At 44.4% G+C, this 27,800-nt stretch overlaps 1 protein-coding gene across 1 annotated transcript; it reads left to right on the forward strand.

Annotated features, from left to right (window-relative positions):
- Window positions 1–624: 624 nt before the first annotated feature.
- On the forward strand, window positions 625–26,276 carry MSS51 (MSS51 mitochondrial translational activator; the record flags this gene model as incomplete). Its single annotated transcript, XM_081338054.1, has 7 exons — window positions 625–647; window positions 9,732–9,953; window positions 11,816–11,971; window positions 15,855–15,979; window positions 17,126–17,689; window positions 25,345–25,438; window positions 26,039–26,276. The coding sequence occupies exons 2-7, from the start codon at window positions 9,769–9,771 to the stop codon at window positions 26,274–26,276; spliced, it is 1,362 nt and encodes a 453-aa protein (XP_081194180.1). The 5' UTR covers window positions 625–647; window positions 9,732–9,768.
- Window positions 26,277–27,800: the final 1,524 nt, after the last annotated feature.

Here is a 27,800-nt window from a genome sequence, read left to right on the forward strand (position 1 = left end):
GGCTTTGCTTGTCTGTGCGGACCGGTTGCTGGCATGCCGCGGCCCAGTACTGGTCCATGGACCTGGGAGTTTGGGACCCCTGAACTAGGCAATGCCAGGGCATTAAACCATCCTTAAATTGCTAGCTTAGTGTTAAGGGCAAATGCAGCCAATAGTTACAATAGCCACGCTTGTAAAGCAGAGGTCCCCAACCTTTTGGGCACCAGGGACCGGTTCTGTGGGGAAAGGTTTTTCCGTGGACAGGATGCTGCCTGCATCCCACGGATGGGGCTTAGCTTGTTTGTGTGGACCGGTTGCTGGCATGCTGTGGCCCGGTACCAGTCCACGGACCGGGGTTTGGGGACCTCTGCTGTATAGCATGCTGGGTTAGATGCTCTTGCAATGTCCCCTGTCTTCCTGTAGGGGGCAGATGCAGTCCAAGGAGGATGCTCAGGCTATTTGGCAGGGAAGACAATAAATCCAGCATTCAACAGTTCTCTTGTCCAAATAGTCTGAATCCGCCTCTCTCAGATTGGGGGCTGGCTGTGACCTCACGAATGGCAGGCCTCCCGTAGCATTTCTGCGTTGGGAAGTTGGAAACAGCACAACAAACTTTCAGAGTTTCTTTCCTGGATCCGAGACCTCCAAGGAACAAAGACATCAAGCAGGTGAGCAGATCTCCTAAACTTTAGATCTAACCTTTTAGATTGTGCCTTGTTTGACTGGCATTTTCATAAAAATTGAGCCCAGTTAGACAAAGGGCAATTTTTATATAGAATAGAATAGAATTCTTTATTGGCCAAATGTGATTGGAAACACAAGGAATTTGTCTCGGGTTCAGAAGCTCACCGTGTCCATTCAAACAACAAAACAATAAATCCAATTTTAATAATTAGGGTTGTGGCCTATAATAATAATTATTAGAACATATAATCATTACAGTATAATGATAGCACAATAATAGTTCTAATTTTTATTTATTTATTTATTAGCTTGCACGGTACTTTAAGCCAAAGGAGCAAAAATTCTTCCGATAACAAAAAACAACAAAAAAAATAAAAATAAAAATTCCCCTATTGTCTGCTTGGATCAATTTGCCCCCAGCTATTTGAGTTTGCTAGGAAAAGTGACAAATGGGTCTTGAGAGGCCTGAAAAACAGGCCCATTTAATTTTCAGTCAGCTTTTGTTCTGGCTGTGAGAAACAGACAAGATATTTCGAATGGAGGCAAATATACGTGTCCCAGGATAATGATGCAAAATCGAATTTGGATCGTTCACTGGGACGAGAAATTTCGTACTTTTGCTAGAGCCCATCTTTAGGGAATTTCTCTATTCTGTCTCCTTTTTTTCTTATCTTTTTTTTTTGAGAAAGTGTTCTTTGGGAACAAATTTTGGTTCTTTCTCCTAGGTCAATCACAAATTCCGGTCTTTTTCCTAGGTGATTTTTTTAAAAAACAAGAAAGAAAAATATTTATTTATGCATTTATTTGCTACTTATTTATGTCTGTGTCCCACTTTTTGTAGAGAATTTGCAAAGCTCTGTAAACATGAGCTAACGTGCTTGGACATGTGAGGTAGACAAGCTTGTAATGGGGTGGGCTTCTTGGTGTGTTGTTTGAGCCGAACCTGTAGAATTGGTTTATCGTTCATTTTGCAAACCATGGTTCCTTAACCCTGGATTGGTGCATTTCGTGAATACAGCCAATTACATCCGTGCAAGATTGGTCTTAGAGCAGATACCCTATTATTACTCTACAGGTAGTCCTTGTCTTATGACACCAATCAGGACCAGAATTTCCAATGTTAAGCAAAGCCATTAAGTGCAATGTGCCTCATTCTATGACCTTTTTTTGCCACGGCTGTTAAACAAATCACTAAAGGGAATCACGTAGTCCTGAAGTGAATCTGGCTTCCCACATAGACTCTGCTTGTCGGAAGCTGGGTGGGCAGGTCGCAAAAGGTGATCACGACCTGGGATGCTGCAACCGTCATAAATACAGGCCAAACACCTGAATTTTGGTCACGTGACCGTGGGGAATGCTGTGAGTAAGTATGAGTACTGGTTGTAAGCCATGAGTGCCATTGTATCTTCAAACAGTCACTAAATGAAAGGTCGTTAAGTCAAGGACTGTAGTGTAGACGTGGCAAGAGGCAGAGGAACATTCTGATGGAAGATGAGCTTGGAAGATCTCCAGATGTTCCACGGAATCTATTTCTTTTCTCCTGGCTCTGTTCCTTAGTTCCAATCAACTCATTTAAGCTGATTGGTTGATGTGCGGGTGGTACTGGACTGGAATAGTAGCTACCTCACCCATGTTGGCTGAGTTTGGCTGTTTTTTTTAAAAAACCATAAGAGGTTACTGGCAATTGAATATGGTTACCATCCCTCTTCTGCAATCCTCTCATTTTTGCCCAAATTAAGCATAAGAAGTTTTGAAGAAGCAGGATAGAAACAGTACTGATAGAATTGAACTGTGGTGTTGGAGAAGACTCTGGAGAGGACCATGACTAGCTAAGAAAACAGTCAAATGGATCCTCCTGTCTCCAAAATACCAGAAGGCAAGACAAGAAGCAACGGATGGATGGAAACTAATCCAGGAGAGAAGCAACCTAGAACTAAGGAGAAACTTCCTGACAGTGAGGACAATTAACCAGTGGAACAACCTGTCTCCAGAAGTTGTGGGTGCTTCAACACTGGAGGTTTTTATGAAGAGACTGGACAGTCATTTGTCTGAGATGGCATAGCATCTCCTGCATGAGCAGGGGGTTGGACTAGAAGACCTCCAAGGTCCCTTCCAAATCTGTTATTCTGTTTCTCTATAGGCATTTTGCCTACCTCATGTTTAAAAAACCTTACAGGTAGTCCTTGACTTACTAACCATTTGTTTAGCGGCTGTTTAAAGTTACAACAGCACTGGGGGGAAAATAACTCACAGCTGGTCCTTTCTCTTAACCTTTGTTGCAGCGTCCCCATGTTCACATGACCAAAATTCGGGGGCTTGGCAATGGACGATGATGGCAGTATCCTGTGCTCATGTGATCCCCATTTCTGACCTTCCCAGGCAATGGGGGAAGGGGGATCCCCTTAACAAGGTTTTGAGTCACTTAAGCACTGCAGTGAATTTGCTTAACCATCATGGAGAGAGAAAAAAAGTCATAACACCTGGCATGTTTCACTTCACAACCGCCTTGCTGCTAATTGTGATCATAAACGGAGGCCTATCTGTATTTGAATTTCATAGGGGGTAGTGGTGAAATGTTGGGGGGAGGGGAGGTCCGTACAGGTAGTCCTCAACTTACGACCACAACTGAGCCCAAAATTTCCCTAGCTAAGCAAGACGTTGGTTAAGTGAGGTTTTGCTCCATTTTACGACCTTTCTTGCCACGGTGGTTCAATCAATCAGTGCAGTAATTAAATTAGCAACCCAGACGTTAAGTAAATCTGGCTTCCCCCATTGACTTTGCTTGTCGGAAGGTTGGGAAAGGGGACCATGTGGTGCCAGGACACTGCAACCGCCATAAATATGAGTCAGTTGCCGAGCATCCGAAATTGGGATCCATCCCGTGACCACAGGCTGCTGCAACAGTCGTAATTGTGAAAAAGGGTCATAACCAGTGGTGGGATCCAGCCGGTTCGCACCACTTCAGCAGAACCGGTAGCTAATTTTTTATTGCTCAGCCCCAGAACGGATTTCCGGAAGCGGAAGTGGCATCCACACAGAGAACCGGTTGTTCACCTATTTCAGGGGTAGGCAACCTCGGCTCTTTTATGACTCATGGACTTCAACTCCCAGAATTCCTGAGCCAGATGACTCAGGAATTCTGGGAGTTGAAGTCCACGAGTCATAAAAGAGCCGAGGTTGCCTACCCCTGACCTATTTTGAATCCCACCACTGCATGCAAGCTGTGGTGCTCTCCTTGTAAGCAGCACCGAAAAGCTTATTGTCTGTCTCCACAATTGCATTTTGACATTTGGCTTTTTTTCCCCCTTTCAATCTACCTATCTGTTGGTGGCCTTTCCTTTTTCCATCCATCCGTCCGTCTATCTTACCAAGGTGCCCCAGCAAAATTTCAAAAAAAAAGTTCTCCGGAACAAAATCGCTTAGCAATATGTTATTAAATTAAAAGAAAGGTTAAACCGTCAAAGCTATTATTTCCTTCTGAAATGTTTGGGAGGCAGATCGCCCGCTGTGCAGTTAACAGCCACGAAACATCCCCTTTCCGTCTCCAGAAGTCCTACGTGGCCCAACTCTGCCTCGTAACCCCGTCACAGCAAGAGAACGCAAGCAGCAGGTCTGCAAGCCCCCAACCCCCAGCAACGTAGAACATCTGAAACTGGAGAAGGGAATATATATATTTTTTCCTGATTGACTTCAGCTCTAATCTAAAGCAGTCTAAAAATATACCGAAGTCTGGAAGTGTCACAAGTCGGATGGGATGTCACTCGTTGAGGTCTGCAGCTGGAAGGAGGGCTTAGAAAAAATACTTCAGGCTGAGCTCCACGAAGGAACATCCCTGCCCGTTACTCTGCCTTGGTTAATTGGATATTAATTGAAGGAATTTCACTCTATGCATGGGATAAACAGACACACGCCAGGCGCCCTGTGCCATTTCGCACTGCTAACAAGGCCCGGCATGCCAAATAGACAGCTTCTCTCTCGGCTCTCTGTTGACAGAAAGTCATCTTTTGCATTCTGATGACTTCTGCAGGGTAGCAGATCTTAAAGCCAGAGTTAAGCCTGGGAATGCATCTCCTGAAATTCCCTCGGTTCTTTTCATAAAGCAAAGTGTTTTCCCCTCCCCAAATACAGGTAATCCCCGACTTACGACAGTTCATTTAGTGACCATTCAAAGCTACAGCGGCACTGGAAAAAGTGACTCAGGACCGTTTTTCACACTTAACGACCGTAGCAGCCTCCCCACGGTCATGCAATCAAAATTGGCAACCGACACGCATTTATGACGGTTGCAGTGTCCCTTTTTACGACCTTCTGACAAGCAAAGTCGGTGGGGAAGCCAGATTCCCTTAACAACCGTGTTGCTAACTTAACAACTGCAGTGCTTCACTTAGCAACTGTGGCAAGGAAGGTCGTAAAATGAGGCAAAGTTCACTTAACCTAGGTTTCATTTTGCAACAGAAAGTTTGGGTCCCGTTGTGATCGTAACGTGAGGACCATCTGTACACTTAAAACAAACTTCTCGTCACGGCCATCTGCTTCATTATGCACACCGCCGCTAAAGCTCAGTAGAGATTTTGGTGCTGCTGTGTTTTTCGTGTTTGGCCAAAAACAAATTGCTTAAAGGATTTCATGCCTGTAAAAGAAGAGACTGTGCTAAGCACGAGCTTTGAGGATTTACAAGTAGTAATTTACAAGAACAGCTTACCCCCAGAAATCATGGGCGCTCCACCACTGGAGATTTTTAAGAGGAGACTGGACAGTCACCTGTGTGAGACGGTATAAATCCTCCTGCTTGAGCAGGGGGCTGGACTAGAAGACCTCCAAGGTCTATTCTATTCTATTCTATTCTATTCTATTCTATTCTATTCTATTCTATTCTATTCTATTCTATTCTATTCTATTCTATTCTATTCTATTCTATTCTGTTCTATTCTGTTCTATTCTGTTCTATTCTGTTCTATTCTTAGTTCTATTCTTATTTCTATTCTATTCTATTTTCTATTCCATATATTCTATTCTATTGTATTCTATTGTATTCTATTGTATTCTATTGTATTCTATTCTATTCTATTCTATTCTATTCTATTCTATTCTATTCTATTCTATTCTATTCTATTCTATTCTATTCTATTCTATTCTCTATTCCATATATTCTATTCTATTCTATTCTATTCTATTCTATTCTATTCTATTCTATTCTATTCTATTCTATTCTATTCTATTCTATTCTATTCTATTCTATTCTTATTGTTATTGTTATTGTTATTGTTATTGTTATTGTTATTCTATTCTATTTTCTATTCTGTTCTGTTCTGTTCTATTCTTATTTCTATTCTATTCTATTCTATTCTATTCTATTCTATTCTATTCTATTCTATTCTATTCTATTCTATTCCATATATTCTATTCTATTCTATTTTCTATTTTCTATTTTCTATTTTCTATATTCTATTCTATTCTATTCTATTCTATTCTATTCTATTCTATTCTATTCTATTCTTATTTCTATTCTTATTTCTATTCTATTCTATTTTCTATTCCATCTATTCTATTCTATTCTATTCTATTCTATTCTATTCTATTCTATTCTATTCTATTCTATTCTATTCTATTCTATTCTATTCTATTCTATTCTATTCTATTCTATTCTATTCTATTATTATTTTCTATTTTCTATTTTCTATTCTATTCTATTCTATTCTATTCTATTCTATTCTATTCTATTCTATTCTATTCTATTCTATTCTATTCTATTCTATTCCATATATTCTATTCTATTCTATTTTCTATTTTCTATTTTCTATTTTCTATTTTCTATTCTATTCTATTCTATTCTATTCTATTTTATTCTATTCTATTCTATTCTATTCTATTCTATTCTATTCTATTCTATTCTTATTTCTATTCTTATTTCTATTCTATTCTATTTTCTATTCCATATATTCTATTCTATTCTATTCTATTCTATTCTATTCTATTCTATTCTATTCTATTCTATTCTATTCTATTCTATTATTATTTTTTTTATTCTATTCTATTCTATTCTATTCTATTCTATTCTATTCTATTCTATTCTATTCTATTCTATTCTATTCTATTCTATTCTATTCTATTCTATTCTATTCTATTCTATTCTATTCTATTCTATTCTATTCTATTCTATTCTATTCCAATGGTCATTATTTGAACCTGGTGGTTGTAAGGTGATTGCTGCTAATGCCGCAGTAGTAACCGCTGATTTTTGGCAAAATCGTTGTAAATTGCTATTTTGTAAGTTCAGGACAGCCTATACAGGGATTTGCCACCAAATGCAACTTTCCACTCTTTGCAGGGATGTTAACGAAAGAGGGGCAGCCTCTTGTTGAGTCCCCCAACCCGTTTCTGCAAGGTTTCTGAACAAAATAACGAACGTTTGGTGGCAAAATGCTACCCGATCCTTTTCCCCCCAAAAAACCAACAAAGATCTGAAGTGGTAGGTTAAACCTCTGGAAGGCTTAACCGATCTATTTTCTGTATTGTCTCTCCTGCAAACCTGGTGAGGGAGAAAGCAGATATTTCTGCCCCGTGCTGTCTAAGTGCCACATCTTCAGTGCATCTTGATCCCCCCACAAGTCAGCCACGAGAATGTGGCCCTGTGTAGGACCCCTTGTCTTGTTTGTTCAGTTGCATTTCTCCTGTTGATGTGGGACTAACACTCCAGACACGCACCCAGAAACTGTTCCTTATTGGAAATACTTGACAGATAGTCCTCGGTTACTCACACTTACAACCATCACAGCATCCTCCACGGCCACGTGGCCAAAATGCATGTATTTGCCATGGTTGCAGCATCCCAGGGACACACGATTCCCGTTTGCAACCTTCCTGCTCAGCTTCTCACCAGCAAAGTCAATGGGGGAAGCCAGACTTGCCCAACCACTGTGTGATTTACCGAACTGCAGTGATTCGCTTAACCACTGTGGCAGGGTCCTAAAATTGGGCCTGATTCACTTAGCAACCGCTTTGGGAATTCAGGTCTCAATTCTGATTGTGAGACAAAGACCCCCCCCTATATTTACTGGGTTGTATGTTCCAAAAGCAAACAGGGGGCCTAGCGTGAATTCTACGGACGGTCTCGATTCCGACTCAGGCTGGGGTGTCATCCAAAAGCATCTTGCAAAACAAGCTGACAGATCTTTGGCAGGACAGTGGCTTGGACTGGCAGGCTGTCAAATGAAGATTGGCTGGGCTGTCTCTCCGCCTGGCAGCTGGCCCACCGACCTCATCGTCTCTGCCAGGAAGGCTTGATTTAGGGGAGCAGGTGCAAAGCAAGAGAGACGATGAAGGCTGTTTGCTGGGAGAAAACTGGGAGAGGACCCTGGGACTGCAAATAGATTTGCTGCAACAGGGCAATTCAACAGGCAGGGGAAGGGAAGAGTTTTCATTGTATCTGCTATGGGTAATCCTTGAATTACAACGACTGGGACCAGATTCTCTGTTGCTAAGCAAGGCGGTTGTTACGTAACTCAAGCCCGACTTGATGACCTTTCCTGGCATGGTGGTTTAGTGGATGACTGCAGTTGTTAGGTGTGTCATACAGTCGTAATAATAATAATAAGGCAAAATGAAAGCTTGTCTAGAACAGGGGTCCTCAATGCCCGGTCAATGGACCGGTACCGGGCATGCCAGCAACCGGTCTGCACAAACAAGCGAAGCCCCATCCGCGGGATGCAGGCAACACACAAAACCACGCACTCCCCTGTCCACAGAAAAACCTCATTCCACGGAACTGGTCCATGGTGCTCAAAGGTTGGGGACCTCTGCTTTACAAGCATGGCTATTATAACTAATGGCTGCATTTGCCCTTAACACTAAGCTAGCAATTTAAGGATGGTTTAACACCCTGGCATTGCCTAGTTCAGGGGTCACCAACCCCCAGGTCCGTGGACCAGTACTGGACTGTGGCATGCCAGCAACCGGTCCGCACAAACAAACAAAGCCCCATCCATGAGATGCAGGCAGCACACAAAACCAGGCCCCCTCTGATCCACAGAAAAACCTCTCTCCATGGAACTGGTCCCTGGTGCCCAAAAGGTTGGGGATCTCTGGACTAGAACATTTTACTTTTCTTTCTTGAGCACCTTATTTATTTCCTACATGCACATTTCATCTCTTTGGAAGATGCCCCACTTGCAAAGCTTTTCTAATTTAATATATAATATTAAATTAATGCAAGGTGGACAGTTCGTTTAGCTACGGTTCAAAGTTACAACGGCACTGGGAAAAGTGACTTATGATCATTTTTCACACTTACGACCGTTGCAGCAACCCCAGGGTCATGCAATCCAAAGTCAGATGCTTGGTGATGGATTCATATGTATGACGGTTGTATGTCCTGGGGGGGTGGTCTGTCATGTGATTTTGCCTTTTGCCACCTTCTTTCAAGCAAAGTCAAAGGGGAAGCCAGCCTCACTTAACCACCGTGTTATTAACTTAGCAACTGCAGTGATTCGCTTAGCAACTGTGGCAAGACTGGTTGTAAAATGAGGCAAAACTCACTTAACAAATGTCTCACTTAGCAACACAAATTCTGGGCTCCATTGAGGTCGTAAGTCAAGGACTACCTGTATACAATATTAAATATGATGTCCTGCTTACCCAACAAATTTATTCCATTCACGAATGCCTAATGCAGCGGTTCCCAACCTTTTCTATACCCCACACCCAGTGGTGGGATTCAAATATGCGAACAAGTGGTTCTCTGTGTGGATGGCACTTCCAGAAGTCTGTTCTGGGCCTGGGCAGCCAAAACGTTGCTACCAGTTCTGCTGAAGTGGTGTGAACCGGCTGAATCCCACCACTGCCCGCACCCCTAGAATGCTTCTGATATATTCTCGCACCCCTTACAAAAGTTCGAAATAACAGCAATGAATTATGCATATACACTATAATTTTGAAACTTCTAAACCCAAGTTTTTACACCCCCCTGGAATATCATCTCACACCCCAGGTTGGGAACCCCTGGCCTCATGTAAGACCTACCACCTCTTAAAGAGGTTGGAGATGACATTGGCTACTTCTCCTCTCAATAGGTGGATTCCAGTCTAGATCTTCCCACGTCTGCTAAAGATGTCTCACTGGAGCAAAAAAAAGACTTCCAAAAGTGGACATTCTACAAACAACTCAACCAAGGCCCCCATTCTCGCTGGGGCAAAAATGGATTCGCTGGGTTTCCAAGCGATGGAGAGTAACGTTCCTGGGTTGTCCCAAGTTATCCTTCAGAAACTCAACATGAAGAATTATGATGATTATAGGTGAGTTGAATTAGTCAACAGAATTTTTTTTTAAAATTCCATTTATATCCTGCCCTTCTCCGAAGACTCAGGGCGGCTTACAAGCTTAGCAGTAGCCTTCATTCTATGTATATGCCTGCTTATTAGGGCTTTCACACACACCCCAAGCGGCATTATTACAAAGTCAGCTTATTGCCCCCAACAATCTGGGTCCTCATTTTACCTACCTCGGAAGGATGGAAGGCTGAGTCAACCTTGAGTCTGGTGGGATGCGAACCTGCACTAATTGCAGGCAGCTGGTGTTACTTAAGGAGGCATTAGCCCACTGCTCCACCAAGGCTGGAGAATGAGGGAAAGATTGGTGTGGGCAAGGCTGGTTGGACACCAAAGGTCTAAAATGGCCAATGTTTGAGCTTGGTACTAAACCATCAGCTCCATTGGGTAGACCAGACCAGGCCAGGTGATCAGCTCTGCCGGAAGGCTGAAATTACTTTTATTGTGACTGGTTATAAGATAATCTTCCAGATCTCATTGTGCTGGACCTTCTCCTTCTTCTTATACTTCAGTGAATGAGGGAGCTGTTTCCCTGATTCACTTCCAAATGTTATCTCCCTGTTCTGGACTTTAAAAATGTTTTAACCCCTTTTGCCTGGAAATGGTTCTTATACATCTCTGTCAAGGTCACCTTGTTTATTGTCTACACCTGCCTTTCCCAACCTTAGCCATTTTAAGATGTGTGGACTTCAATTCCCAGTGCCGGCTGGGACATTCTGGGGGTTGAAGTCCACACATCTTAAAATGGCTAAGGTTGGGAAACACTGCTCTAGACAAACTGACCAAAGGAAGTCAAAAGACAGGTTGACTTGTCAAATCTTTCAGGGGTACACCAAGGCCAGAGGTAGCTGGTCTCCTCCATTTTACCAAATCCAGGCGTGATTATAAAATAATTGCATAATGTGTAGCAATAGCATTTATACTTATATAACCCCTCCCCCCAATAGTGCTTTACACCACTCTCTGGGCAGTTTACAATGTAGAAGCCTTATTTGCATCTTGCCCCCAACAATCTGGGTCCTCATTTTACTGACCTTGGAAGGATGGAAGGCTGAGTCAACCTTGAACCGGTCAGGATCGAACTCCAGGCTATGGGCAGAGTTTGCCTGCATTACTGCATTTACAGAACCATTGATCGGATTTGTACCATATGTTGACAAAGGTTTAAAGACCTTTTATTAAGGTTTAAAGACCTCAGTGGCTGGGTATGCATGTAGCACATCTATTGGAAAAACCAAGTGAGCTACATTATGCCTTGGCCCAAAGCACACATATCTCTCCAGTCTGTACTTCATCTTTTCAATATCTTACAGAGGTCAAATCTACAGAAAAAGCTAGCAAGGGCAAGACAAAAATGACATTTGATTTAACTTCATTTGTATAAATTAGTATGATTATTGGCCAGACATGGATTTTTTCTAATCAATTGTGTCAGAAGCAACACCTTTAAACAATGTAGGGGATGACCAGGCTGAGCTTGAGGGAGGAGTCAAACACGTCATCAGTCTTGAGTCCCTTCATGCCCACAAGAGATCTGAGTCCAGCCCACCTTAAATTCCATTGACTCTTATCTACCACCAATTTTCTTTGACCATTCAGGTTCAGATTCTGTAGAGAGCTTTAGCCTACAATAAATCTTTACACTCATTTGAACTGCCTGGATTTTCTGATTTCCTTGACATTTGACACACAATCTCTGGAGGTCTCTTGGAATTGACCCCTTCCTTCTTCGAGGCACAGGTATTCTGGGACCTTGGGAATGGTCCTCTGGCTTGAAGTAGGATGGTTTCTTCCTTGACATTTCTTTGGCATGGCCTGCTTCCTTCTAGATCCGCGCTGGAGGGCAAGACCCCCTGCACGGAGTTTGGCATCCGATCCTACTTCGAGATGTTTCAGAAAATGGAAGATACGTTCAAATTTTGCGTCGAGTGCAAGAAGCTTCCTGATTCACTACCTGATCCCAGAAGCCTACGCCGTTGCAAAAGGTAAGTCGTCAGACTTGAGGGCAACAATCTTTTTTGATTGTTACAGACTCCCCCACACCTATATGCTTTAGAAAGCTTTCTAAGGCAGCAGAATCATTAAATAAATTGAACGTGCAAAATGGCAGCAAGTGCTCTGAAAGAAGCAAAGAATGCAAGTTTGGATTTTAGACCTTGATACCGAGATGCAATAAGGGTGGTGCGGCAGCTCAGCGGTTAAGATGCTGGACTTGCTGGCTGAAAAGCCGGCAGCTGAGGTTTGAAACCCGAGCGCCACGTTGATGGGGTGAGCTTCCGTCCTCGCCCCAGCTCCTGCCAACCTAGCAGTTCGAAAGCCTGCAAATGCAAGTAGATAAATAGGTACCACTTCGGTGGGAAGGTACCAGCGCTCCATGACATCATCCTGGCCACATGACCGTAGAAACATCTTTGGACAGCGCTGGCTCCATGGCCTTGAAACGGAGATGAGCAGCGCCCCCTAGAGTCAGTAGCGACTAGCAGAGCAAAATCTGCAGGGACTTCTTTTAATATTGAGATGTTAGGGCTCCAGCGAAGGCGTTCAACCCACCTGTTAGGCTGATGTCCTGACTTTTTTCCAGGACTTCAAGACCACCTGCATGGTACCTCCAGTTTTCCCCACAACAACCCCGTGAAGTAGTTTGGGTTTGTTTATACCAGATGCCTAAGCATTAATCAATTCAGCAATCTAACATGATCCAACATGTAACTGCGCCCCCTCCCCCCCTTTTTTTTGCAATTAGTGATGAGGATTAAATTTTGGGAGTGCAATTGGCCTGATTGAGAGGGTCGACACAGAACGGGTACTCAGAATAATAAACCGTAGCCAAAATAAATGTGAGAAGCGTATTCCAAGCCTCGTGTGTCTATTGCTAAGCAACTGTGTCTTTCTGCTAAAAACCAAGAGGTCTTAGAAAAGAAGGCAGAAGGCCGACAGCCTTGGTGGTCCCTGGCTCAAGATGTGGTTGGAAATGACATCTTCCTTTCTCGGAAGGTTTGTCTCAGTCGATGTCTCAGCAAGCAGAAAACATCTGTTGGTAAAGTTCAGCGGCACTCTTTGTGATGGTCCCCTTGTGTCCCAAAGTAGAACTTTTGGAAATACAAGTATTCCTTGACTCACAACGTTTCATTTAGTGACCGTTCAAAGTTACAACAGCACTGGGAAAAAGTGACTTCGGACCGTTTTGGGTTTATGACGGTTGCATTGTCCTAGTGCCGTGGTGGCGAACCTACGGCACGGGTGCCACAAGTGGCACACAGAGTCCTCTCTGCGGGCACGCACGTCCTAGCCTTTCAGCTGAGTTTTATAAAACCTTTTCGCTTTAGGCCTCGGCTGCCGTGGGCAAAAAAGAGAGAAAAAGTTCAATCAATCAATCAATTTCAACTTCTTGCGGGGAAAAAAAAAAAAGATCTCGCAAAGTTGGAATTGATTGATTGAACTTTTTAGTCCCACCCACTCTGCCGTTACCACCGCAGCCACGCCCACCCAATGGGCCACGCCTACCCAATGGGCCATGCCCACCCAATGGGCTGCGCCCACCCAATGGACCACGCCTACCCAATGGGCCACACCCAATGGGCCACACCCACCCAGCACCCGACAATACATAAGTGGGGTTTGGGCTGCAGTTTGGGCACTCGGTCTCTAAAAGGTTCGCCATCACTGTCCTAGCATCAAGTGATCATCATTTGTAACCTTCCCAGCTGGCTTCTGATAAGCAAAGTCAATGGGGGAAGCCAGATTCACTTAACAACTGCCTGACTGACTTAACAACTGCAGTGATTCGCTTAACAAAGAAGTTGGCAAAGAAGTTGACCGTTGAGCCCCATGGGCCCGACATACAGCGAGGGGGGCAGGAAGAGTCCCGCGATGGCTCCCCTCCCTAGCCTCCTGTCCGTCCGCCGCTGCAGCGGGCCACCGCAAGCCGTCCGCCAACCCAGCTGCCTATCAGCTGGTAGCTGCATGCCGGTCCCTCTGCCTGTCAGCTGGCCGCTGCGAGCCTCGCCGGGACCCTGGAAACGTCGAAGGGCATTGCTGGGCCATTTCCCGCGGTGCCGCCTCCGTGCCCAGCGCCACTGATGCCGCCGGTCGCCATGGGCTCTCTGCCAGCCTCACCGCCTCCCAGCTGGCAGCTTGACTCCCGTGGCTGGTCGTCTGGGTTTAAGAGTGGGACTTGCCTGACCAGCTTACCTGGTTTGCAGCTGACTGTGGGACATGGGGGGGGGGAGGCTTGTAGGACGCATGGAGGGTGGAGGGTGGTATGGAGAAGCGTGAGCTGTTTTGCAAAAGATATTGCAAAGGGGGAGGAAGGATTATAAAGGGTTGTGGGCGGATGCTGGTTTGTGACCTGGGGGCGGGGTCCTGCCTCCGGGTGGTTTATGTAAGCACTGGGAGCAATTCACTCCCAGCGCTGACTTTGCTTTTGTGCTTTTGAGCTGAGTAAAGCCTCTTGTTTGTCACACGTTCCTGCTTGGAGATTCCTGCTTTCATCTTACAAAGGACGTGATTTGACATTGACAATGGGGTAACAGCCGTCTTGCTTAGCAGTGACTTCAAGGATTACCTGTAGTTTTTTTTTTAAATCAATGGAGCAGGTAGACTTTATGTAGCTTGATGTATTCTTTGGGGTATCCTCTGTAATTTGAAGACAACTTTGGACCAGCAAGCAAAAACTCACAGATACTAGACGCAAATCATGTGGAGACCCCCATAAAACCCCTGCTGAGATTAAAGAAAGTAGAAGAAAGGCAATGGACAAAAGAGATGGGTAGAATCAAAGAGATAACGACATGTCCTTGGAAGACTGGGAAACCACAATTGCACATGTTCATGACTACTTAGGTCACTGGAAGTCAAATAATGCACCTAACTTAGAAATACTAATAAAGGGGAATATTTGTAGCTCAGGGTTGATTTGAGGAGTCCTTGGTGCTTTCTGAGCTTGCTGCTTTTCTCGCAGACATTTCACTACCAACCTAGGTAACATCATCAGTGCTAGAAGGGAGTGGGCTTTGTAGAGTGGAAGAGAAGGGAGGAGGAGGAGGAGGACTGAGGGATTCTTTTTTTTTATTAAAGAGTTTTACAAAAACAAAATTTTACAATATATCCCCAAATCCCTCCCACCCCAAACCCACCCCCTTCCCCCCCCACTTCCCAGAGCTAAATACAGGATTATAGTTACAATAATCATATTCTAAATAAAAATTATGCATAATATACAATTAACCAAATTCATAATGCGCTTTAACTCTCTTTTAACATAACTACAAACAACGTACCAATAACAATATCCCACTAAAATCTACTCATAAGCTAAATGGTACTTTTTAGTCCCATATTTGTTTTGAATATAATTTATCCATCTCCTCCAAACTGAAATATATCTTTCCTGTGAATGATCCTTCAGATAAGCAGAAATCTTAGACATTTCTGCAAGATTCGAAACTTTAAACACCCATTCTTCTACAGTGGGCAAGCTATCCTTCTTCCAATATTGTCCCACCAGTAACCGTGCTGCCGTTATCATGTTCAACATCAAGTTAGTTTCTTTAACATCACAATCTACAACAATGCCCAATAAAAACAATTGCGGGGAAAACTTTATCTTTCTCTTAAAAATCTTTTGAATGTTCCGGGACTGAGGGATTCTTGGTGTTCTCTGAGTTTGCTTGTTTCCTTGCAGATGTTTCATTACCCAAACTAGGTAACATCATCGGTGTAGTAGTCACAGTGTAGTCTACTACAATGATGATGTTACCATGTTTGAGTAACGAAACATCTGGAAGGAAACAAGCTGGCTCAGAGAGCACCAAAGACCCCTTAACTCACAAATCTAGGATTGATCAATTGTTGTCCTTTTGTTTCTAGATGTCAGAATGTCTACTATTGTGGCTCCGAGTGTCAACGGTTGAACTGGCCCATCCACAAAAAATTCTGCAAGAAACTGAAGCTGGCAGCCCTTGACCGACTTACAGAATGGCTTGTGTTCACAGGTAGCCTGCCTGAGATTCTGTTGGCCATTGTCCACCTGTGGAGGTTTAGAACATAGGATATACAGTAGAATAATAGGGTTGGATCCCATTTTAGTGGATTGTGCGAATCCAACCGATTGTGGTTTAGTTAAAAAATGAAGGTTAGACACACAAGGGGTTAATGTGTTAGTCAGGAATGTTTCATATATCATAGAATAATAGGGCTAGAAGGGACCTTGGAGGTCTTCTAGTCCAACTCCATGCTCAAGCATTCTGGACAAATGGCTGTCCAGTCTCTTCTTGAATACCTCCACACTTGGAATATTGCATCTAGTTCTGGTCACCACAAAAAAAAAATAAGATCATCTTTCTTGTCATTTTTTTTTACTGTGGGCACAATGGTGTCCATTTTTACTGTGGGCACAATGGTGCCCATCTTTCAACAAAGATGTTGAAACCCTAGAAAGAGTGCAGAGAAGAGTAACAAAAATGATTAAGGGCCTGGAGTCTAAACCAGAAGATGAACGATTGAGGGAACTAGGTATGTCTGGTCTAACAGAGAAGGACTAGGAGTGACATGATGACAGTGTTCCAATAACTAAAGGGCTGCCATGAAGAAGATGGGATCAACCTATTCTCCAAGGCCCCTGAAGACAGGACAAGAAGCAACGGATGGAAGATCATTAAAGAGAGAGCCAATGTAGAACAAAGGAGAAATTTCCTGACAATGAGAAAAATCAATTAGAGGAACAGCTTACCCTTGGATGTGATCTATTTGAATGCCTCCTCCATTAGAAATGATCCACACCAGAAGCTCTAGATAGTGGGGAAGTAAAGGTGGTGGCCATAACTATGTGGTTGAAGTTCTAGCCAGGCCTTCACATCATGTGGTTGCAGTCACTTTTTTTAGCCTTCCTACAGATGCTCTGTGCCAGGGGTCTTCAAACCTGGCCCTTTTATGACTTGTGGACTTCAACTCCCAGAATTCCTCAGCCAGGCATGCTGGCTGAGGAATTCTGGGAGTTGAAGTCCACAAGTCATAAAAGGGCCAAGTTTGAAGACCTCTGATCTATGCACTGATTTTAGAGGTTGAATGTAATGGTCTCATTGGCCTTTTTCAGTTCTAGGAGTGTAAGATTCTTCTAAATCCTCATTATCTCCCCGTAGGTGACATCCCTTTCCACACAAGTGCATGGACAAAAAGTATCCGGGACCTACAAGGTTGGGAAGACTGGTTCTTGATGCAGGAACATCTGGATGAAAAGCTTAGCGCTATCAAAGCCGGACATTACATGAGCACCCTCTGGACCAATGCGGGCAAACCAAAGCCCAATGAGATAGAGTTGACTGAGTCAATCAAGAGGGTGACCACAGACTTTGTCTCCAGGCCAGTCACCGTTGGCCTCGGGCTGAGCATGTTCCATCTGGATCCTTATGCCAAACCAATCACAGTGCATGTGATTGGAGCTTCTCATGTCGAGACTCTCAACGCCCGGGTGACAGATTATGACGAGCTATCCCAGATGTTTCCAAAGCATCAAGGCATAGAGGTGGTCATGGTGGGGGTGGATGTAGTAGATGGACCCATCATGAGACCTCCACTGGTGGCCTTTGGACCTCGGCAAAGGGTCTACCTCAGCAGCTACAAGGACCTTTATCACAACTTCTGGGAATCACAGGTGGAAACTCAGCAAGCAGCTCGACCAGACCTCGTGGTTGCCTTCCATGCAGGTAGGAAGGTTTAGTGCATTCTTCTTGTGTTCCTGGATTGTCTAGCACAGAGGTCCCCAAACGTTTGGACACTAGGGACTGGTTCCATGGAGAAAAGTTTTTCCGTGGACCAGAGACTGCGTGGTTTTGTGTGCTGCCTGCATTTCACGGATGGGGCTTTGCTTGTCTGTGCAGACCAGGGGACCCCTGAACTAGGCAATGCCAGGGCATTAACCCATCCTTAAATTGCTAGCTTGGTGTTAAGGGCAAATGCAGCCAATAGTTACAATAGCCATGCTTGTAAAGCAGAGGTCCCCAACCTTTGGGGCACCAGGGACCGGTTCCGTGGAGAGAGGTTTTTCCATGGACAGGAGAGTGCGTGGTTTTGTGTGCTGCCTGCATCCCACAGATGGGACTTAGCTTTTTTGTGTGGACCGGTTGCTGGCATGCTGTGGCCCGGTTCTGGTCCACGGACCGTGGGTTGGAAACCCCCGATCTAGCACCATGAGATTCAATGCAATGTCATGTTAACCTAGAGCCTGGGAGGCCCAAGAGCTCAGCACAGCCAGAGGACAACACGATGGGAAAAGCTGGCTTGGGCAAAGCTTCAGATCCTGTAGACCCCTACACCAATATGAAGCACAAAGTTGAGGTCCAGCAAAGCAATGACCCAGAAAATTTGAAAACATAAGGCAGCTGTTTTGGGGCAATTCATTCATTTTGTTTTAATTGGCTGCTTTTTTAAAGCTGGCTTAGTACGGTCTTGAAACCTGACAGGCATCATTAATTCATGCTTCAACATCGTATGCCAGGTGGATTGATTCATTAGGCATCCAGCCAAACACCGCTGCTAATTTTCGTTCCTAAATTTGCTGCTCTTCGAGTTCTATTGTTTGGTGTCGGGGACCCACTCTTTGCTTTCTACTCAAAATAAGTGTCTTCCTCCCCTTCCAGATTGGTGGACCAACTCCCAGACGTGTGGATCTCAACTCCCAGAATCCCCCAGCCAGCTTCTGGGACTTGAAGTCCACACGTCTTAAAGTTGCCAAAGTTGAGAAACACTGACCGTAATACTTGTAAAAAAAGAAAAGAAAAAGTCGTGAGTTTTGATTGCACCGTCCCCAACTGCCATCTTGACTTCTTTGACCACATCCTGGCCCACCCTTTCCTTCTAACCTTACAAACGAATCCAGTTGAAAGACAAGATTAAAATTCACACCGGGCGCATATTAATTCCAATAGGACTTCTGTTTATTGAGGAAATCCAGGTCTGTCAGTAATCTTATAAAATCTGCCTCGGTATGTGTGTCTGTCTCAAACTGGCCTCTTGATTCTTGTGAGCCCAAGAAAAAAGGAGGAGGGCTCAAGACAAACCCCGTCCTGCCATTCAGATCAGTTCTAAATCAGTCTCTGAGCTATGAGCAATGGAATTCCAGAAGAGATTAGCAGCTTATCTGTGGGAGAAGAATTCCAGCAGACAGACAGGTTTAAGCAGGGCTTTTTTTTCTCATAGAACGCTCAGAACGGAGTTCCGGCACCTTTTTTGGATGGAACCTTGTAGGGTAGGCAAGGCGGGTTGTATGACGTGTGTGAGTTCCGTCACCTTTTTCTTTTACAAAAAAAGCACTGGGTTTAAGTCACTGCTGGTTAGAACAATGTTGCCTTGGAAAGGGTTTGTCTACACCCAGCTCAATGGGAAAAGAACAATTTTCACCCGTTGCTGCCTTTGGCTGCCATTTGCCGTCCTCGCTGGGAAGGCTGGAAACGGTCCAATTCAAAGGATCAGGATTGTACCTTAAGTTGCAGTTCGTGAGATTTATTGCTCAAGCCTATGCACAAGAATCTGCTCAACTAAAGTTCAATGCTAAACCTGGTGCCAACCAGTCTATTATACAACATGATGATTCTAGGCTGATGACATACTTAACCCTACCCCCTGGCTTTGCCTGCTCTTCTGCAGAAACTGCTCAAGTACATGTTTTGATCCTCTCCAGTCTGAAATGCATCGTAGAAAGAGAGCTGTGTTAATCTATGGCAGTGTTTCTCGACCTTGGCAACTTTGAAGATGTGTGGAGCAACTCCCACAATTCCACAGCCAGCCATGAAGGATTGCCAAGGTTGAGAAACATGGAATCAGGAGGAGTCTATGGGTAATGGATGAGTATAATGGAGTCTTTCCATCATGGTCATAAGTTGTGTTGATTGTAAAACAGGTTACTTATGTGACTGATGTGATTTCAGGATCTTTTTTTCTCTCGTCATTAAGCGAATGCTGAGGCCATTAACCAAAACCAATGGCTTGTTGTTTTTTGTTGTTTGGCTGAAAACCAGAAATAAATGTCAGTTTTTGGTAAAGCCATCGTAAAATGTCATGTGACTGCAGGTTGCTCCAAATGGCGTAAATGCAGCTGTATTGCCAAGCACCTGACTGTGGGCATCTCGGCCATTGGAGCTTCACAAGAGTCTACCGCAGGGGTCTTCAAACTTGGCCCTTTTGTGACTTGTGGACTTCAACTCCCAGAATTCCTCAGCCAGGCATGCTGAGGTTTTACTTCCCTAAAAACCTCAATGGAAAAGGGAAAACTACCCAGAGGTGGATAGCTTTCTTTTGATGTAAGCCCAGCTCTTAAAGGGCAGGATGTGTTCCGTGTGCAGGCTTCATCTGCCGAGCATCGATCAACCTCCCTGGGGGACAGAATGATACTTGAACAGTCTGGGAACCCAGCTATTGAAAGATATATTAGCTACGTCCACACATTCCCCCAAAGCCTTATTATGAGCTTTGTTTGATTTGGGCTTAGTGCAATATATGAGCCAGGCCAGTCGCAGCTTAGTCAGCTATTTGGGATGGAGCAAGCCATGGCTTACCAGAAGGTGCAAACCTAAGCAATACGCTTACTGGGATTTGTAGTCCTTCTCAGCCGTATCACCTGTTAATTGGTCTGATTCCCTTTCCAAAGTAAGCTAAGCTTGCAGATATATTTAGCCACCCAGCAGTCTGGAAGTTCTCACAAGCTTGCTGTGATGCCTCCGATTTTTGCACTTGTAGACACCTAGAAGGAGATGCGGCTTGTCAGCAACATTTCCACTAAGGTGGCCTTTGAGCCTTTTGCCATAAGAGATCCTTGGTCCCAGCCAATAATGTGAGATATGCAACAGGTGCTCTCACCCAGAGAAGCTCCTGATTCCAGAATGTCTCAGCAGAATATCTGGTGGACCTCAACTCAACTTGGGAGGGAGGGAGAAATTTGGTCCCTCTGCCAAATTTGGGCTGTTGCCAATCAGCTGTTTGCTGCCTATCAGTGCCGTGGGATTAAGGCCCAAAGGGACAGGATTAAGAGGGATGCTATCAATCTCTGAAATACGGATGAGGCTAATCAGCTTGCTAACAGAGTAGTCACTAACTACTCAAGGTGGTACCTCAAGGTGGTATGAAGCACTTGAAGGCAGCACTCAGTTGTTTCAAGTAACTGGGGTTGTGTAATGGGGATAGTCCTTCTCACACAGATGTTCCTGGTTACTTCCCAGCTCTTCAGCCAGACTCCGGTCCACGAAGTGTGGTTGGTTGGTTGGTAGGTTGGTTGGCTAGGGATGCTACCTGTAGAGTTGCTCTTCCATCCTTAGTGCTCTGCAAGATGGGGTGTCATGGTTCCGACAGATGAAACTCCTCAAAAGAACTTCGAGGCATTGTTTACCTTAAAGCATCTTTTATTCGAGAAACAAAGTATCGGTACTACATAGTTGAAACCAAAAACTAAATTCCCCTCCTCTGGATACAAAGTATCAAAGCACAATTCCTTCCTCCAATAAACAGCCATAAATCACATTCCCCAATTAGCTTGAAGTGCGGGCTTTCTCCCCAGCTCTCCAGCCCGCCAAAACTCTATCAACTCTGGGCCCAATGACCTTGGGTTCCCACGGCTGAGTTATTATTGTTATGACTAGCTGGACACTCATCCACATTCCTCCTCCCAGCATCTCTAAAAGCAATAGAGGAAAATGGCTGCATTTCCATCTGTTGTCAAAGCAAGAACATCCTATGTTAGCAGCGTTGACAAGGGGTATTTCAACTTTTGTAGTCCTTTGCAAATAAAGACCTATGCATCAGGTAGAATTGCTCAGGGATGTCTGATAGAAGCCGTAATGTTACCACGTGCAACCACTGCTTAGGTGACGATATCAAAAGGTGCATGTCATCACTTCCCCTTCCCCTTACGGATGTCCATGGTTAAAGCACAATAGATTTTTTGGAGGGGGGACTGGTTCAGGAAGTTTGCATCACAAATGTGTTGAGTTGCAATCCTTTACATCTTCAGTTACAATGGCTATGCTAGTTGAGGATAATCATAATTGCCCAGAAACAGGCATTTGAGATAGTTAACTATATGAATGAATGATCTAGTGGAGAGTAGGTGGGCACATCTAGAGATATGATTCTTGTTCTAATCTCTTTCCAGCCATTAGGAGCAAAGAGATGGGACAGCTGGCTTATTTCTTCTAAGATTTGTCTCTCACCTAAACCTCTTGGAAAAGGATGATAAAACAGAATGACAGAGTTGGAAGGGACCTTGGAGGTCTTCTAGTCCAATCCCCTACTCAAACAGAAGATCCTATACCATTCTGGACAAGTGACAGTCCAGACTCTTTTTAAAAACTTCCAATCATGGAGCACTCATAACTTCTGGAGGCAAGTCGTTCCACTGGTTAATTGTTCTCACTGTCAGGAAATTCCTTCTTAGTTCTAGGTTGCTTCTCTCTTCGGTTAGTTTCCATCCATTGCTTCTTGTCCTGCCTTCAGGGGCTTTGGAGAATGGCTTGACTCCCTCTTCTTTGTGGCAGCCCCTGAGATATTGGAAGACTGCTATCATGTCACCCCTTGTCCTTCTTTTCTTTCAACTAGATTGGTGTGGCCAAGTTGGCTTTATGGAAACTCCACACCTCTGAATGACAGTTTCTACAGGACAATAGCAAGGGGACATGGTGTGCAAGGAACAGATGCTGAGACTGGGGGACCTTAATGCCTTGTAGAGTTGTGGGTTGCCTGTGTGAGAGAAGAGGCTCTGATAAGGTTCACAATGAGTATGGGGGAAGGTTCCATTCCCACAACTCCTCCTCCTCTTCCTCCTCCTCCTCCTCTTTGAGTGTTGAGGGAGATACAAAGTTCTGGCTTTTGGAGGTGTTAAAGGTAAAGGTAAAGGTTCCCCCGCACATGCGTGCTAGTCGTTTCCAACTCTAGGAGCCGGTGCTCATCTCCGTTTCAAAGCCGAAGAGCCAGAGCTTGTCCGAGGACGTCTCCGTGGTCATGTGGCCGGCATGACTAGATGCCGAATGTGCACGGAACGCTGTTACCTTCCCACCGTAGTGGTCCCTATTTTTCTACTTGCATTTTTACGTGCTTTCGAACTGCTAGGTTGGCAGAAGCTGGGACGAGTAACACGCGCTCACTTTGTTACGCGGCACTCAGGATTTGACCTGCCAAACTGCCAACCTTCTGATCGACAAGCTCAGCGTCCTAACCCACTGGGCCACCACGTCCCTTAACCACTGTTAATTGATGTTGTTGTACTATGTCTTTGCGGTTGTGTCTCCATCTTCTTCTGGGTCTGCCTTGTGTTCTTTGACATACTCCTCTTTATATTATAATGAAATTCTAATGGGATACAAATGCCCACATGGTCAGGGGTCCAAAAGACAGATTTGAACCCAGGCTATATAAGGTTGACAGACAAACTGACCTGAACGGCTCCCTCTTTCGCTGTTTCAGAGCATTGGTTTCTCAAGGCTGGTGTTGACCCGCTCTTTGAGTCTCTTCCTTGATCAGCCTGTCCATCGGAAGCCATTGCGAAAACGCTTTCCCAAGGCCTGAAAGACAACCTGGTCAATTTCAGCTATTTAGTCATTCTGCAGAATGTCTCTCTTGAATTCTCTGGTGTAGCAGGGAGGTTTCTTTCCAGGAACGAGGTGTACTTTTGATCGTCTCTTTCGGTAACATTCCATCGCTATGAAGCCCTCCAGGCAGCAGAACGCTTTTCTAAATATACAACTGCCTTGTCGCATCCCTCAAACTTCCAGAATGCCGGAGAAGCTTTAGCAAACTGGCCCCAGGTTTCCTAACTGCCTAGCCTAGCTGTATTTAAACCCAGAGTTTGGATTGTTGTTGTAAAAAATCAATAAAACTTAAAAAAATTACAACAACAACTCAGAGTTCGGAGCTCACCATTGGTCACGTTCGGCAGCTGTAATGTGCAAGGCTGTGCTACCAGCTGTACAAGCAGCTAGATTCTTGCTCTTCTCCTGGGTGTGTTCCAAACATTGTCACCTTCAGAGCCAGGCTGAGATTTAAATGTGCAACAGACAGAAATTCTCATCGCCTTTCCAAGTCGGCAAGGCAGAGATTCCAGCCTCGTGTTCCATCATACCTTACGAGGCTGGCCTTTTCCGCTGGCAAAAGGGAGAAATCTTTTCCTATTGTGTCACCAAGCTGAATTTCAGAGGTATGGAGAATCCAGTTCAGTGGTCAGCTGTGCCCTTGTCTCAAGTCCCAACTGTCAAAGAACCAACCAGGTGATAAAAAGCCAAATGGGTCGCTGAACGGCCAGACATAGGAAGACATCTAAATGATCTGACTAAAAAGGCACCAGGCTTTGAACTAGCACATCAGTAATGGGCAATCCTGAGTAAGATTTGCACCTCTCCCAGTGTAGCCAGGATTCTCTGTATAAACGGGGCATAGTATCTTCCCCTCAGTGGGACTGCGGGGGGTCCCACCTCAAACTGTCGATCACATTGTGACCAGCTGTAAGCTGAGGGCATCTACCGGTCCAGTATCTGATTTTTTTTCCAATATAAATGATGCTGCATTTCAATGTTTAGATGGTTTAGACCAGGGGTCTGCAAGCTTGACAACTTTAAGGCTTGTGGACTTCAGCTCCCAGAATTCCTCAGCCACCATATTGTAAAAAAGATGTTGAGATTCTGGAAAAAGCACAGGGGACTGAAGGCTAAAACATATGAGGAACGGTTGTAGGAATTGCATATGTCTAGTTTGATGAAAAGAAGGACTAGGGGTAGCAGTGATAGCAGTGCTCCAGTATTTGAGGGGCTGCCCCAAAGAAAGGGTGTGTGTGTAAATCTATTTTCCAAAGCACCAGAAGGCAAGACAATAAGCAATGGATGGAAACTAATCAAGGAGAGAACCAACCTGGAACTAAGGAGAAATTTCCTGACAGGGATAACAATTAACCAGTGGAACTACCTGCCTCCAGAAGTTGTAGGTGCTCCAACACTGGAAGTTTTAAAGTAGAGATTGGACAATGATTTGTCTGAAATGCTTTAGGGTCTCCTGCTTGAGCAAAGGGTTGGACTAGAAGACTTCCAAGGTCCCTTCCAATTCTGTTATTCTGTTAATATAAGTGGTGACAGTCTCTTTCACCGTTTGTCAAACTTAGCAACTTTGAGATGGGTGGAGTTCAACTCCCAGATTTCTCCAGCCGTTACCAAAGTGAACATAAAAGAAGTATACAAGTTAAATCCAAAAACCATAAACAGAAACTTTTCCTGACATGGCATCCTTGAGGTGTGAGGACTTCAGTGCCCATAATTCTTAGCCAGCCTAGCTCATCCACCTAGAGGGCTTTTCAGAAGAAGCCCATGCTTTGTCTCCTCTCATTTCACAGGGTTTCATGCCTGCCCTGATCTGATGGCAAGTTGGCTTCCCACGTTGCTGCTCCTACGAGATTACAAGATCCCTTCTTTATTCACCATGTACAGGTAACACTCTCCTTCCAGGTCCTGATCGGTTGGGATCTGCAGCATGATTCAACCAGAAGAAACTCATACCTTGGTCCACCATGGGAGAAATGTGGGACAGCCTTCTTCTTTGCTTAAGCAGCAGCTGCAGAATCCATGAGCTTCTGAAGCCAGTGGTCAGAGGACAAGGTTCATCTAAGGAAGGGGTGTCCAATCTTGGCAATTTTAAGACTTGTGGACTTCAGTTCCCAGAAATCCCCAGCCCAGCTGGAATTCTGGGAGTTGAAGTCCACAGGTTGGACATTCCTGATCTAAGAGATGTCTTCTCAGATGACCATGGAATCTGTGGGGCACCGGGTCTTTCTTTTCATCTACTCCATGGTTGTTGTTGTTTGCGTCCCACCAGAGGTTGATCCTAGACCTTCTGCATTATAATGTTCTGGGTTGCAGGATTGTGGGCGGAAGATCAACGACAACAACTGCAGAGTAATAACTAGTGAAGAAACAACCAGGGGTGACTTTGGATTGTGCTGTAAGGCTACAGCCTAATTCCAAGTGAAATTGGAGCCATTTTTGTTTGTCGAACCAGTAACTAATCCTTTCCTTGTTTTCTTCTTTTAGTGAACAGGAGCTGAAACAGTCCCTCAGAATCTTGATGGAGCTGGAGACCCAGATCATAAGCTGTGGGGCTAACCCCTTTGCCTCCCTCAAACCGGAGCAGGCCCATTCAAACCCTAACAAGCCACCTGTCTATGCCAACTCCCACTACCTTACGTTCCATGGTTTAGGTAGTCCTCCAGAGGAACATGACATAGGAGAACTGGATGAGGAACAAGAAGAGAGATCTCAGCAAGCTTAGAGCTCTACAACCTAACTTCCAGTGGTAGCTTCACGTCTCTCAGTTTGTCATGCCACAAGCTAAGATCTCAGGAACGCAAATCTCACTATCTCTGGGTGATAGTGAAGGTTGCCTTTCTGTCTGCAACTAAAGATCCCAGGCTATTATTAGCAGCTGTCTAGTCTAGTCCTATCTGCTAATAGACAAAGCACGTTGACTCCCAATATCTTCTGTGCAAACTTCTCCCAATTTAAAATATGTAAATCAGCTGTCTCCTGACTTGGGACTTCCCAGATGTGTTGAAGTTAGGATTTCTGAAATTCCCAGCCAAAGGCAATGCCAGCTTGGAGTTTCAGGAGCTGTTATATCCGGCATATTTGGAGGATTTCAAGCTGAAGAGAAGGGCCAGTTTGGTGTAATGGTTAAAGGCATGGATTGGAAGCAGGGGGACTATAAATTCTAGTCCTGTTTTAGGCATGAAAGTCAGAATAAAAGAGTTGGAGGGGACCTTAGAGGTCTTCTAGTCCAACCCTGTTCAAATAGGAGAGCCTATACCAGGGGTAGGCAACCTCGGCTCTTTTATGACTCATGGACTTCAACTCCCAGAATTCCTGAGCCAGCCATGCTGGCTCAGGAATTCTGGGAGTTGAAGTCCATGAGTCATAAAAGAGCCGAGGTTGCCTACCCCTGGCCTATACCATTCCAGACAAATGGCTGTCCAGTCTCTTCTTGAAAACCTCCAGTGATGGAGCACCCACAACCTCTGGAGGCAAGCGGTTCCACTGATTGTTTCCACTGTCAGGAAATTCCAGGTTGCTTCTCTCCTTGATTAGTTTCCATCCATTGCTTCTTTGTCCTGCCTTCAGGTGCTTTGGAGAATAAGTGGAGCCATTCTTCCTTGTTTTAACCCCTCAGAGTTAACATTTTGGGCCAGATATCCTCTCAGCCCTCGGAAGGATTTAATAGCAAACCTGGGCAATGTAAAAACTTAATAAAACAAAAAGCCCATCTGAAAATTGTTAATTTTAATTGTTCACTGCTCAAAGTGATATCTGCTTAATGGGTGGCCGTATGAATCAACATACAGACATGATATTCTCACTCACTGGAATCCAGCCCATCTTTGTTTGGGAACACAGTTGCTTGTGATTTTCCCTCTGCCTCCAAAATGGCTGCGTGTCTAATGAATAATGGGCAAAATTTCAAATTAAGCATCAGATTACATACTCCCATTTTTCATTTTCTGTGAATGCCTACAGGACCCAGGGGAGTCGGGAAGCAATTTTGTAAATAAAGTTGATGCTAAAGGTCAATGCTATGCTGGATGGGCTTCCTACTAACAAATTAAATTCCCATTTTATTAAATCCTAATTAAAATTATCCTTAGAAAAATGTCCGAAGAGCATATCTGTGTGTGCTCTGGAGCTCACGATCACTATATTTCTTATTCCCAAATTAAAAAAAAAACCCTACATCGTTAGAGAAGATACGTTCTTCTCCTCAGTAGCTAGCATAGATAAACTAATAGTTCTACAAACCTCAGAG

The sequence above is a fragment of the Vipera berus genome, assembly GCF_964194415.1.
Source record: "Vipera berus genome assembly, chromosome: 13".
In the NCBI taxonomy this organism is placed as follows: Eukaryota; Metazoa; Chordata; class Lepidosauria; order Squamata; family Viperidae; genus Vipera; species Vipera berus.